At 45.8% G+C, this 13,135-nt stretch overlaps 1 protein-coding gene across 2 annotated transcripts in view; it reads right to left on the reverse strand.

Annotated features, from left to right (window-relative positions):
* POP5 (POP5 homolog, ribonuclease P/MRP subunit) overlaps positions 1-13,133 on the reverse strand; it is a 28,752-nt gene extending 15,619 nt beyond the window's left edge. Inside the window, exons 1-4 of one of the 2 annotated variants that reach the window (XM_049101491.1) lie at positions 12,999-13,133; positions 2,026-2,278; positions 923-997; positions 134-800 (exon numbers count right to left, since the gene is read on the reverse strand). In XM_049101491.1, coding sequence (XP_048957448.1) covers positions 684-800; positions 923-997; positions 2,026-2,278; positions 12,999-13,117 — 564 coding nt within the window. In that variant the 5' untranslated portion in view covers positions 13,118-13,133 and the 3' untranslated portion in view covers positions 134-683. Of the gene's footprint in view, positions 1-133; positions 801-922; positions 998-2,025; positions 2,279-12,998 lie in introns of those variants that run through there. The other variant, XM_049101490.1, reaches the window with a different exon arrangement.
* Positions 13,134-13,135: the final 2 nt, after the last annotated feature.

The following is a 13,135-nucleotide window of genomic DNA, read 5'->3' on the forward strand; positions in this document are numbered from 1 at the left end:
CTCTCCTGCCAACTGCAGGGTTCATTAGGTACTGTTTGGCTGCTCGCTGTCCGCCCTCCCCTGCCACCCCCACCACCACCACAGCTCAGCTCTCATCTCTGACTCCAGCCCCGACACCTGTTCCCCTCTCCTTTCCTCCCCTGCCCCACAGCCCTCCCTGCCTTCCCACTATTTTGTGTGTGGTGAGGGATGCTGACTCTTTCCTAATCCTTGGCCCCTGACTCTGCCTCATAGCAGTGACCCTCCCTACAGTTTTAGGATTTTTCCAGACTTGAGCAAAATATCACACAACATTTGGACACAAATATTTTTGGCTGGTGATCTGACTCCCTGTTCCTGTTGGAATTCATTCCCCAGTGTCATTTAGCTTGGGTGGGAGTGGCTCAAACATTCCCAAGGGTAAAATATCTGGGATGCATGTCTTGCCACAACTAATAAAAAATTCCCAAGGGAATGCAAGACACCCCCTCCCCGCCGCCACCGTGTTATGTCACAGTGCGTGGGGCTGACGTCACAGGACGGGGCGTGGGCTCTGCTGTATCTGTCTGTTCTCTCTGCTTCTGGCTCTCTCTTCTAGCTCTGCGCTCTGCCAGGGCCGCCCGCAGGCCTTGCTTGCTTTTCAAAAATAACTCTTGAGTCTCGCTGAGGTGGGGGGCTGCTTCCTTGGTGTCCCAGGCTATGTGTTAATCCTTCCAACGCAAGACTTCTTGAAGCCAACTCTGGGCTGGGCTGGGGAGCTGGGTATCAGTTGTCTGACTGAAGTAGTTCAGCTGCTGACATCTTGTTTTAGCACCCATAGCCTTCAAGGAAGTAGGGGAAATGAGTCCTTCCTGGTGCCCACCAAGCCATTCATTCATTCATTCATTCATTCATTCATTCATTCAACAAGCATCCGTCTGTACCCATTGCCTGCAGAACACACCTCTGGGTGGCCTCTGTTGCTTTTCCATGTGTTTCTGAGTGATCTCCTTGGTCCTCTTTGAATTTCTATGTCCTTCTGTAAAGTAGGGGGATTTTAATTAGGGTGGCCAGTTAGTCCCAGAAGGAAACAGATGGCATGCTCAAATTGGATAACTTGAGGGAGGCTGAATAAAGGGACCATTGCGGTGTCAGCAAGGTATTGGGGAATCACAAGGGATAGTGCGTTCCCAGGCTAGTTACAGTGGGAGAGCTCTTAACCTGCCTAAGCCTGGCTGCCAAGGGAGTAGTTTCACTGCTCCAAAGGGGTTGTATGTAGAGAACCACCTTGAGGGAGAAGCTGTGACCTTCTGTTGAAGAACGGAGTCAGCCTGAGGTGCCCTGTGTGGAGGGAGCCGACAAAGGACTCTCCTGACCTCACTCTTCCTACTCCCGTATGTCCCCAGGAGCTCACCACTGGCCAAACCCGATTAAAAGCCAAAGGATAGGGATCCCTGGGTGGCACAGCAGTTTGGCGCCTGCCTTTGGCCCAGGGCGCGATCCTGGAGACCTGGGATTGAATCCCACGTCGGGCTCCCGGTGCACGGAGCCTGCTTCTCCCTCTGCCTCTCTTTCTCTTTTTCTCTCTCTGTGACTATCATAAATAAATAAAAATTAAAAAAAAAAAGCCAAAGGATAGAGAAGACTGTTGAGTCTGAACAGATCAGTCTCCTTGGGCACAGAGCCAGGTGGAAAAGGGTGGAAGTAGTTCCAGACAGATAAATGGAAGATATTCAGTTTCTCACCTAGCAGCAGTCCTATTAGGTCACATGGATAAATGCTCAGAAATGTTAGCTCTTAACATTAGTGCTTGTATTGTTCATTGATGCATGACAAATTACCCCAAAACTCAGTGGTTTAAAACTTTATGAACAGGTCACCTGGGTGGTTCAGAGCATCTGCCTTTGGCTCAGGTCGTGATCCTGAGGTCCTGGGATCGAGTCCTGCATCGGGCTCCCTAGAGGGAGCCTGCTTCTCCCTCTGCCTACGTCTCTGCCTTTCTCTCTCATGAATAAATACATAAGATCTTTTTAAAAAAATAAATAAAACCTTATGAACATGTCTTACCTCACACAGTTGCTGTGGGTCAAGAATTAGGAGCAGCTCAGCTGGGTGGTTTTGACTCATGGTCCCCCCTGAGGTTGCAGTCAAGCTGTTGGCCAGCCATCTGAAGGCTGGACTGGGAATGAAAGATCCAGCTGGCTCACTTCCGTGGCTGGCACGCTGGTGCTGGCTGTTGGCAGAAACCCTCAGTTCCTCGCCGTCCAGACCTCTCCATAGGGCTGCTTGAAAATCCTCATGACTTGGTGGCTGGCTTCCCCTAAAAAGAGTGATCCAAGAGCAGAAGGCTCAATGAGTTTTCTGACCTAGTCTCAAAAACTACAGACCATCATTTGGACAATATCCTGTGGATTACACAGGTTGGCCTATTATTCAATGTGAAGGGGACTCCATGGGGGCAGGAATCATTGGAGTCCTTCTTAGAGGTTGGCTACCACAGTTCATTAATACTCATTTAATCCTTCCAAAAATCCTTTAAGCTTATCTGACAAAACAAAACAAAACCCCAACAAACATGGGGTGCCTGGCTGGCTCAGGTGGTGGAGCATGAGACTCTTGATCTCAGGATCATGTTTGAGCCCTGCATCCGATGTGAGGCCTACTTAAAAAAGAAACAAACAAGAAACAAAAAAACCCCAAAAATCCTATGAGGGAAGTATTATTGTTATTACTATTGTCACTTTTCTGTTGGGGAAACAGAAGCATAGAAAAGTGAAATAATGTGCCCAGGATTATGCAGCTAGTCAGTAGCAAAGCCAGGAATTCAACCCAGGTGGTCTTTTCTTTTAAGATTTATTTTATTTATTTATTTTTAAAGATTTTATTTATTTATTCATGAGAGACACACAGAGAGAGGCAGACATAGGCTCCCTGAGGGAAGCCCAATGTGGGACCAGATCCCAGGTCTCTGGAACCATGCCCTGAGCCGAAGGCAGTTGCTCAACCACTGAGCCACCCAGGTGTCCCTAAAGATTTGTTTATTTTAGAGAGAGAAGGAGGGCAGTGGGGAAGGGTGGAGGGAGAGGGAGAGAGAGAGTCTGAAGCTGACTCTGTGCTGAGCGCAGGGCATGACCTGGGACCACAGCCTGAGCCAAAACCCACAGTTGGATGCTTAACCAACTGCACCATCCACATGCCCCGACCCAGGTGGTCTTAAAAAAAAAATCAATTTTATTGGGGTATAATTTACACACAATTAAAAACACTAATGGAGCTATAGAACATTTTTCTTCCCCTCTAAATTTTCCCTTGTGCCCCTTTGCTATTGTTCTTCCTGGGCTGTGCTCCAGGCAATCACTCATCTGCTGTCACTATAGACAGTTTTGTCTCTTTAGAACTTCATATAAGTGAAACCATACCGGGCCCCTGGGTGGCTCAGTCAGTTGGGCATCTGCCTTTGGCTCAGGTCATGACTTCAGGGTCCTGGGATTTAGTCCCGTGTTGGGCTCCTGGCTTGGCAGGGAGCCTGCTTCTGTCTGCCTCTGCCCCTCCCCCTGCTCATGCTCTCTCTCTCTCTCTCTCAAATAAATAAATAAAATATTTAAAGAAAAATGAAACCATACATTATGTTCCCTTTTATGACTGGCTACTTTTGTTGCACAAAAATGTTTGCAAGTTTTATCTATATTGTTAATGCATTGGCAATTTTTCTTTCTTTTTTTTTAAGATTTTATTTATTTATTCATGAGAGACACACAGAGAGAGAGAGAGGCAGAGACACAGGCAGAGGGAGAAGCAGGCTCCATGCAGGGAGCCTGACGTGGGATTCGATCCCAGGTCTCTAGGACCAGGCCCTGGGCCGAAGGCGGTGCTAAACCGCTGAGCCACCAGGGCTGCCCCAATTTTTTTCTTTTTTATTGCTGAGTAGTATTCTGCATAGATATACAGCAGAAGTCCCTGATCCATTTCTCCTGTTCAGTGACATTTGGGTTGTTTCCAGTTTGGAGCTATTATGAAGAAAGCTGGTATGAACTGCATGTAAAAGTCTCTGTGTGGACGTGTTTCATATATCTCAGGTAAAAAGCTAGTGGAATTGCTAGATCAAATGGTAAGTGTATATTTACCTTCATAAGAAATTGCCAAACTTTTCTAATGTAATTGTACCATTTTACATTCCTACTAGGAGAGGATGTGAGTTCCAGCTATTCCATATCCCCACCAACATTTTGTATCAGCAGTCTTATTAATTTTGTTAATGTGTATATCTTGTGGTTTCAATTTGTACTTCCCTGTCAACTAAAGATATTGAGCATCTTTTTAGTGCATATTGGCCATTTGTCCTTTTTGGGATGTATTTGTTTGATTCTTTTGCCTTTGTTTTATTGGGTTATTTGTCTTCTCATTATTTAGTTGTAAGAGTCCTTTATTTTGGATATAATTTCTTTGCGAGACACACATACACAACACACATACATATACATAAAATGAATATTTTCTGTAAGCTTGTGGCTTACAGTTTCATTTTGTAATAGTATGTTTTGAAGAACAGAAGTTTAAAATTTTGATGAAATCTTATCAATTAATTGCTTCTATTAGTTGTGCTTTTGTGTGTCCTAAGAAATTTTGCCTACCCTTAGGCCATAAAGGTTTTCTCTTATGCTTTTTTCTACAAGTTTCATAGTTTTGGTCTTTGCATTTAGGTCTCTGATCCATTTGGAATGAGTTTTTGATATGGTGTGGGGTAGGGGGTCACAGTTCATTTCTTCTTCTGCACAGACATGTTCTAGTGCCAGTTTCCTTTCTTCACTGAATCATCTTGGCACCTTTCACAAAATCAATTGATTGGATGCACATGGATTTTTGAACTTTATTCTGTTTTATTGGTCTATATGTCTATCCTTAAGCTAATACCACACTGTCTTCTTTTTTTTTTAAATATTTATTTATTTATGATAGTCACACAGAGAGAGAGAGAGAGAGAGGCGCAAAGACATAGGCAGAGGGAGAAGCAGGCTCCATGCACCGGGAGCCCGATGTGGGATTCGATCCCGGGTCTCCAGGATTGCGCCCTGGGCCAAAGACAGGCACTAAACCGCTGCGCCACCCAGGGATCCCCCACACTGTCTTAATTACTGCAGATTTATACTAATTCTTGAAATCAAGTAGCATTAAGTGCTGCAACTTAGTTCCTGTTTTTCTTTATTTGTTGTTTAAAGGTTTTTTTTATTTATTTACTGAGATATACATATAGAGAGAGTGAGAGCATGAACGGGGGAAGAGGGAGAGGGAGAAGCAGGCTCCCCACTAAGCAGGGAGCCCGATGTGGGGCTCGATCCAGGACCCTGGGATCGTGACCTGAACCAAAGGCAAATGCTTAACCAACTGAACCACCCACGTGCCCCTGTTCCTGTTTTTCAAAATTGTTTTGTCCCTTCTAGTTTGTTTGCATTTCCACGTACATTTTAGAATCTATTTAATAATTTCTACAATAGAAAAAAAAACTGCTGAAATTTTGATTAGGATTGCACTGAATCTATAGAATCAGTATGGGGGAAAAAAAAGAATCAGTATGAGGAGAAGGGACATTTTATACATGAATGTGGTATATCTCTCCATTTTTTTAGGTTTTTCATTTCTCTCAGTAAGATTTTACAGTTTTCAGTGTACAAATCTTGCACGTGTTTTATTAACTGTATCCCTAAATATGTTACATTTTTTGATGCTATTGGAAATGTTTTCATACATTTAACTTCCCAATTATTCATTGCTAGTATAGAGAAATGCATTTTTATATATTGACCTTGTATCCTTCTATCTTGTTAAATGAGATTTTAATAGTTTTGTTTTGTAAATTCCTAGGATGTTTTACATGCATAATCATGCCATCTGCAAATAAACACAATTTAACTTCAACCTTCCCCATTTTTTTTCTTCCTTTGTCCTGGCTAGGACTTCCAGTCCAATGTTGCATAGAAGTAGTGAGAGCAGATATTTTTGCCTTGTTCCTAATCTTAGGGGTAAGAGTATTTAGATTTACAGCATATGTTAGCTGTAGGTATTTTGTCTTAAAGATTTTTTTAAATTTAAATTTCTTTTATTTATTTTTAAAAGATTTTATTTACCCATTTTATTTTTATTTATTTTTTAAAGGATTGATTTATTTATTCATGAGAGAGGCAGAGAGAGGCAAAGGGAGAAGGAGGCTCCCCGCGGGGAGATTGATGCAGGGCTCCATCCTAAGATCCCGGGATCATGACCTGAGCCAAAGGCAGACGCTCAACCACTGAGCCACCCAGGCATATCTTATCCATTTTAGAGAGACAGAGAAAGAGAGAGTGTGAGCAGAGGGAGGGGCAGAGGGAGAGAATCTTTAACCCAACTTGTCGCTGAGTGTGGAGCCCGACGTGGGGCCCAATCCCATGACCAATGAGATAATGACCCAAGCTGAGACCAAGAATCAGACACCCAACCAACTGAGCCACCCAGGCTCTGGCTTCATGGCTTGAACTCATGACCCAAAGATCAAGAGTCGCATGTTCTACTGACTGAGCCAGTCAGGTGCCCCAGCTATAGGTATTTTGAAGCTGCCCTTCAAAAGGTTGAAGAAATTTTCTTTATTTTGGCGCTGCTCTAGTTTGTTTTTGTTTTTAAACCATTCATGGGTATTAATTTTATCAAATGTTTTCTCGCATCAATTGACATGATCATGAAGAGAACCAAGATATATCCTTTATAAAAAAATTGGGGTGAGATTCACATAACATACATTTTTAAAGTGAGCAGTTCAGTGGCGTTGCCCAACCACCACCTCTATCCAGCTCCAAAATCTTTATCACCCCAAAAGGAAACCCTCTACCCATTAAGAGGTTACTTCCCATTCTCCATCCTCACAGCTCCTGGCAACCATCAATTTGCATTCCATCTCTATGGATTTACCTATTCTGAACACTTTGTATAAATGGGATTGTGACCTTTCATGTCTAGCTTCTTTTACTTAGCATAACATTTTTGAGGTCGATTGACACTGCAGCATGTATATGTATTTTATTCCTTTTTATGGCTGAATAATATTTCATTGTATGGAAAGACCACAATTCCTTAACCCAGATATATTCTGAACCGCTATTCTATGCTGTCCTATGTTCCAGGTGCTGTCTTTGGATCTACAGATACAGCACAGAACAGAGGAGAACTGGCTTTGCCCAAGTGGAACTAAAGTCTCTTCTGGAACTTAGTATGCTCTCTGGTGATTGTCTACATCCATTTCTGATCCCACTGGAGGCCCTGTATGTTCTGGCTCATTCATCTCCATAGCCCCAGTGTTTAGCCCACTGCTCTTAGCTGACTAGATAGGTATTAATCTGGGAAGGCTTCATAGAGGAAGCAGCTTTTGAACGGAGCCTGGAAGTTTGAGGAAGTGAGCAGTTTCCTTTAGTCCACAGTGATTAACAATAATAACCATCACTTGTCAAGCCCATATTATGTGCCACATACCAATGTGCCACATACCATAATGAACATGTTAACTCCCCAGGGGCAGCCAGCTAGTGAGGGGCAGAGGAAAGTCTGGATTTGAACCAAGACCCATACCCATAATGACTGCTTTGTACTGACTACCCTGAGACCTGGTTCCAGATTGGGGTTGGGGTTTTTTCTTCTCGGTATTCTCTCTCCCCTTTCTTCTGGGGACATCTGGATACGACTAGTGAATGACGGGCAAAGCCTGGATTTGGGGCAACCCATGACCTGGGAAGGACTCTTCAGCTCCTACCTTTCTGGGTCCTTTGGACTTAGCTGAGACCCAGGCCTCTATGGGACCCTCTGTCCTTTGCAGCACCCTTGCCTCCTTCATCCTCCCTATTCCTCCTCCCTTAGCCCCTCTAGCTCATTGGGCTGTGCTGGAGTCTGTGGGGAAAGGAGAAGGATTTCGGCTAAATATAAACCAGGCTGTTCCAGTTTCCAAATAGAACAAAGGAGCAGGGTGTTAAGTTGATTTTTATAAATAAAGAGAGAGGGAGTGAGAGAATATTTTTTCGAGATGTTTAATAAAATCGCCTGTGAGAGGCAGGAAAATCACTGGGCTGCAGTGGGAGGGTTTGGAGGAGGAAGGGGGTGAGAGAGAGGGTGGGAAGTGCTTCCTCCTTCCTGCTGTGATCCTTGTCAGTGTCCTTGTCCTTTTCCTGGGACCAGGGAGAGATGGTGGGGCAGAGGAGGCCGAGAGGCAGGGGCGGGACATGAGGGTCCCTGGGAGGAGGAGGAGGAGGAGAAGAAGGCTCATAATCCTAACAGCTCCTGCATATGGAGCACCCACTGTATTCCAGGTCCTGGGCTAGATGTATGCATCATCTCACCAAATGCGCACAAGCGCACAGGGAGCTAGGATTCTCGTCATTGGGCGCTCTGTGATCTAGCCCCTGCCTACCTCTCTGACCTCATCTCCTTGCTCTCTCCCCCTGGCTCACTTCACCCCCACCATGCCAGCTCCAATGCCAAACTCATTCCTTTCTAAGGCCATGTGCTGATGCTTCCGTCTGCTTCAAGGAGCCAGCTCCTTCCCATCATTCAGAAGAAGCACCACTTTTTCCTGACCACCTTATCTAAGGGAGAGCTCACCCTGGCCCCCACGCCACTGGGGTGCACGTTGCCTGGTTTCATTTGCTTTATTCACATACCACTTCTGAAATTATTTGCTTATGTCTCTGCTCCACCTCTACCGAAATGAAAATAGGGCTCGCAGAGAGGGAGTTGACTCCACGAAGGCAGAGGTTCTGCTCTCTCATCCACTGCTACAGCACCAGGGGCTTCCGCAGAGCCTGGCACAGGGCGCACATTGCTGAATATGCGTTCCCTAAATAAATGGCTATGTGAATGAGGCTCAGAGAGGTAAAGTGACTAGCTCAAGGTCACACAGCTAGGAATGACCAAGCCAGAAGGGAGCCCAGATTTATCCGACCCCCACATGCATACCCTTTCTACTATTTTATAAGGCTTCCAACATGGTGGAAGAATGGACTTAAGGGGTTGTCTCTGGAACCTAGGGGCTTGGGGTTATAACCAGACACAACCCTGGAGGATAAAAGTGAATGGGGATGTCAATGAAGCCAAATTGTCATCATTACCTGCATCTTTAAACAATGTGTGTGACATATAGAAATTATCAGATCTTTTGGGGAGCCATTAGGTAGAGAGTTTTACTCTATATCACCCAAAGGAGAGCTCATCTGTGCTTTGGGGAATGGCAGAGAGCTTCTCCTCTCAGGAAGTGGAAGGGATGCCAAAGGAAGCAGAGATATTTTGCACCCCACCCACCTGCTCCCCTTCTCCCTCCCTACCCCCCCTCCACTCACAGTGCTTGTCAGATGGGGCGGGGAGGGGGGGCAGGCGCTAGGAACAAGCGGCTGCACATGCCCCACGGCCTGAGGGGAGCTGGTTCTGCCTTTCTGCTGACATCAGGGTCTACCCCCCAGGACAAGTGACACAGCTCTGAGTCTCAGTTTCTTCCTCTGTAAGATAGAGATGGTGACATTTGCTTGGTTGTGAAGATTAGAGATACTGCATTATATGTCAGAAACCTGTACTTCCAAACATAGTAGATGCTCATCAGAACAGATGAAAGCTGCATTTTCTTATTTATTTTTACCTTTCTCTGGATTATAATCTAATTGTGCACAGGGACTATCACTCCATTAATTGAACAGCTATTATATGTCAGGTTCTAGGCTAAGCACTCCAGGTGGGGTATCTTTTGCATCCCCGTACCACTTCCATGAAGTAGGTACTGTTATCATTATCATCATAATATTGTCATAATATCATATTATTATCATAATACTATTATAATTTTGAATGAGGAAAATGGAGTTCGCAGAAGGGGAAATGACTTGTGCAAGGTCACACAGCCAGAAAGGAGTAGCCCTGGGTCTGAAATCCAGGTAGGCTCAAATACAGATCTTGGGCTTTTCAATATCATGCAATCTTGTCACTCAGAACTAAGGAATCAGTGGGCTTTCTGGAGCTACAGGAGGTAGAGCCTGGGATAAATGGGGAGTGACAGAACCCGACAGGGTCATGGTGAGAAGCAGAGGCCTGGCCTTGATTAAGAGGTCAGTGAGGGAGCGGGGGAGGGGGGGGGGAATGGTGGGGTTAGGGAGTGATGCTGCAGTTTGAGGGGCTGTGGCTCCAAGCCTCTGACTCACTCAGACGGAGCAGCTCGATTCCCAGCCACAGGAGATGCTATTTATAACCTGCAGGTTCTAGCAGCCTCCGGAGCACGGAGCCTTGTAGCCACCTGGGGCCCTTCTCCCTGGGCTATAGGGCAAGGAAGGAAACGCAAGTGGTGAGGGAAGGCCACCAGTGGAGCTTCCTTTCTCCTTGCTCTGAACTCTCTGATCAGCACAAAGTGCACACCCAGGTGCTCCATGGCTCACTCTGGGGCTGTCTAGCTTGTCATCGGCAGAGTGCCTGCCACCTAAGACACTTGAATGACTGAATGAGTGAGTGAATAAATGTGGGTCAGATTTATCTTTATCTTTAAAAAGATTTTAATCTTTTATCTAAAAGATAAAAAGATTTCTCTTTTTTTAGTGGGTCAGATCACGTCATTTCTCTGCCCCAAAGTGTCTCTCCAGTGCTTTTTCATCTCATTTGGAGTAAAAACCAAAGTCCTCATAGTGGTCTACAAAGCTCATACACGATCTGGATCCTACTTCTTCTGCCTTCCTACCCTCCCTCCTGCTCCAGAGACCTCTTTGCTGCTCTTGGGAACACACTAGGGCAGGAGCCTTGGGGCCACTGCTCTGTTTCCTCCTCCTGGGACACTCTTCCCCTGGATACTGGCATATCTTCCTCCTTCACCTCCTTCAGGTCTTTGCTTAAACACCAACTTCTCATGAAGCCTTCCCTCACCATTCTATTTAAAACTGCAGCCATGCAGGGGCACCTGGGTGGCCCAGTCGGTTAAGTGTCTGACTCATGATTTTGGCTCAGGTCCTGACCTCGGGGTCATGAGATTGAATCCTGCATCAGGCTCCATGCTTAGCATGGAACCTGCTTAAGATTCTCTCTCTCCTTCTCCCTCTGCCCTCTACCACCCCCTGCACATGCACGAGCTCCCGCACACGCTCCCTCTCTCTCTCAAAACAACCAGAGCAACAAAAGACTCCGCACCTATGCCATACACTCCTTATTCTGTTTCCCTGCTCAATGTTTTTTCCATGACAGTTGCCATTATTTAATATACTACATATATTACTAATTTATCCTTTTATTGTCTGTCTTTTTCTATTAGAACGTCGGTTCTGGAGGACAGGGGGTGGTGTCTCTTTTGGTCACTGCTGCATCCCTAGTTCCAAGAACAGTGCCTGGCACATATATAGTGCTCAAAACATTTGTTGACTGCATGAGTTCACTGAGATTTTCATGCCCTTGCTGTGTAAGCTTGGACAGATAACTTCACCTCTCTGGGCCTCAATCTGCTGGACTCCATGGCCTCTGAGCCTGGACAGTCTAATGGATCTCTTCCTTCAGCCTGGCTCCTGAGATTTTTTTTTTTTTCCAGAATACTTGCTAAAAAGGAGAGCTGGCCAAGGCCTGGCTTGATATTTTTCTCCCAGACTAGAGTTCTCTGTGCAAAGTGTTCAAGCCTGTGAGCGAGCATGTGCCAGCACTCTCGTGTCTGTTAGGGGCTTTGAGCAGATGCATTTGTGTGAAGGAGCCTCAACATGTATTTGGGAACCTGGTTGAGATAGGACATTCCAGCAAAATGTCAGCACAGGTCCTAATTCTGTCTTCCTGTTTCTTTTTTTTTTTTTCCCCCAACGGAAATTGCACTCCCGGCATCCAAGGGCATGGTCGACCCTTCTTAAATTAACTGATGGAAACCCTCACTTCTCTGGAGATGCAAGGAAAAAGCTTGTTGGCTGTGAATCCCCATACCTGTAACAGGCTGTTTCCACTTCCTCAGGACCAGCTGTGAGAATCCCACAGCAGAGCTGCCCACCTTCCAATAAGGGAAGCCCGCAGAACTGCGAGCTTCAATGGGGATGCCAGGCCCATTTTTAGAGCTCATCTGTTCTTAATGGGAGATGGGTCCAAACTTTCCCAGGTTTCTAGAAAAATCCCTGGCAGGTCTTCCTCCCTCATCTCCTCAGGTCTCTGGTCAAATGCCAACTTCTCAGGAGTTGACATTGTACTGACCGTTCCACTTAAAACTGCACCCATGCAAGTACGTTGCTTACTCCCTTTCTCTGCTCAATTTTTCTTCATTACAGTTGCCATTATCTAGCATACGATATAAATGGTGGGCTTAGGAATTTATCAGTATGTTCACACGTTATCTCATAATTACATGAACTCTTCTGCTTTGGTGCACCCCAGGCCTACCTAGCACACATAGTACCTGGCATCTGGTAGGCATCACTACATTTTTGTTAGAAAAGTTAATTTTGGGGATGCCTGGGTGGCTCAGTGGTTGCGCATCTGCCTTCTGCTCAGGGCATGATCCTAGGGACTGGGATCGAGTCCCGCATCTGGCTCCTTGCAGGGAGACTGCTTCTCCCTCTGCCTATGTCTCTGCCTCTCTCTGTCTTTCTCATGAATAAATAAATAAAATCTCAAAAAAAAAAGTTAATTTTCATAAGTAATGGGTAGAGGGCAAAACTGTCATCTTACAGATGATGAAACGGAGGTTCCGCGGTAACATGATTTGCCCAAAGTCACACAGCCAGGACATGAGTCCCGGCAGGCAGCTGGCGCGGGTTTAACAGCGAAGGAGAGAGGGCACTCCCTCCCAATGGCCACCGCACTTTGGGAAAACAGACTTGACTCTGGAAGGAGGAGCAAGGGCCTAAGAAGACATGGGTGTTTGGGAGACAGATAAAATTGAGTTCAAATCCCAGGACTATCATTACCTGTACCTTTGGATAAGTCTCGGGTTTTTACTACATGAGCCTCAGTTTCTCCATCTGTAAAAGGGACACATCAACCCCTAGACTACACAGGGCCATTGGGAGTATTCGTTGAGATATATATCAGCCCAGTACCTGCCACCAGGCTCTGCTAAGTACATCCCAGGCGCACCCTGACCTCCTAAGTGACCTCGCAATCCCGTCTCCCAGCTCTTCCAGGCCTCCAAGGGGGGCCGATCGAAACGCCCGGACATCCGGTTTAGGGAGGAGAG

Source organism: Canis lupus, chromosome 26 (assembly GCF_003254725.2).
Source record: "Canis lupus dingo isolate Sandy chromosome 26, ASM325472v2, whole genome shotgun sequence".
Taxonomy (NCBI): Eukaryota; Metazoa; Chordata; class Mammalia; order Carnivora; family Canidae; genus Canis; species Canis lupus.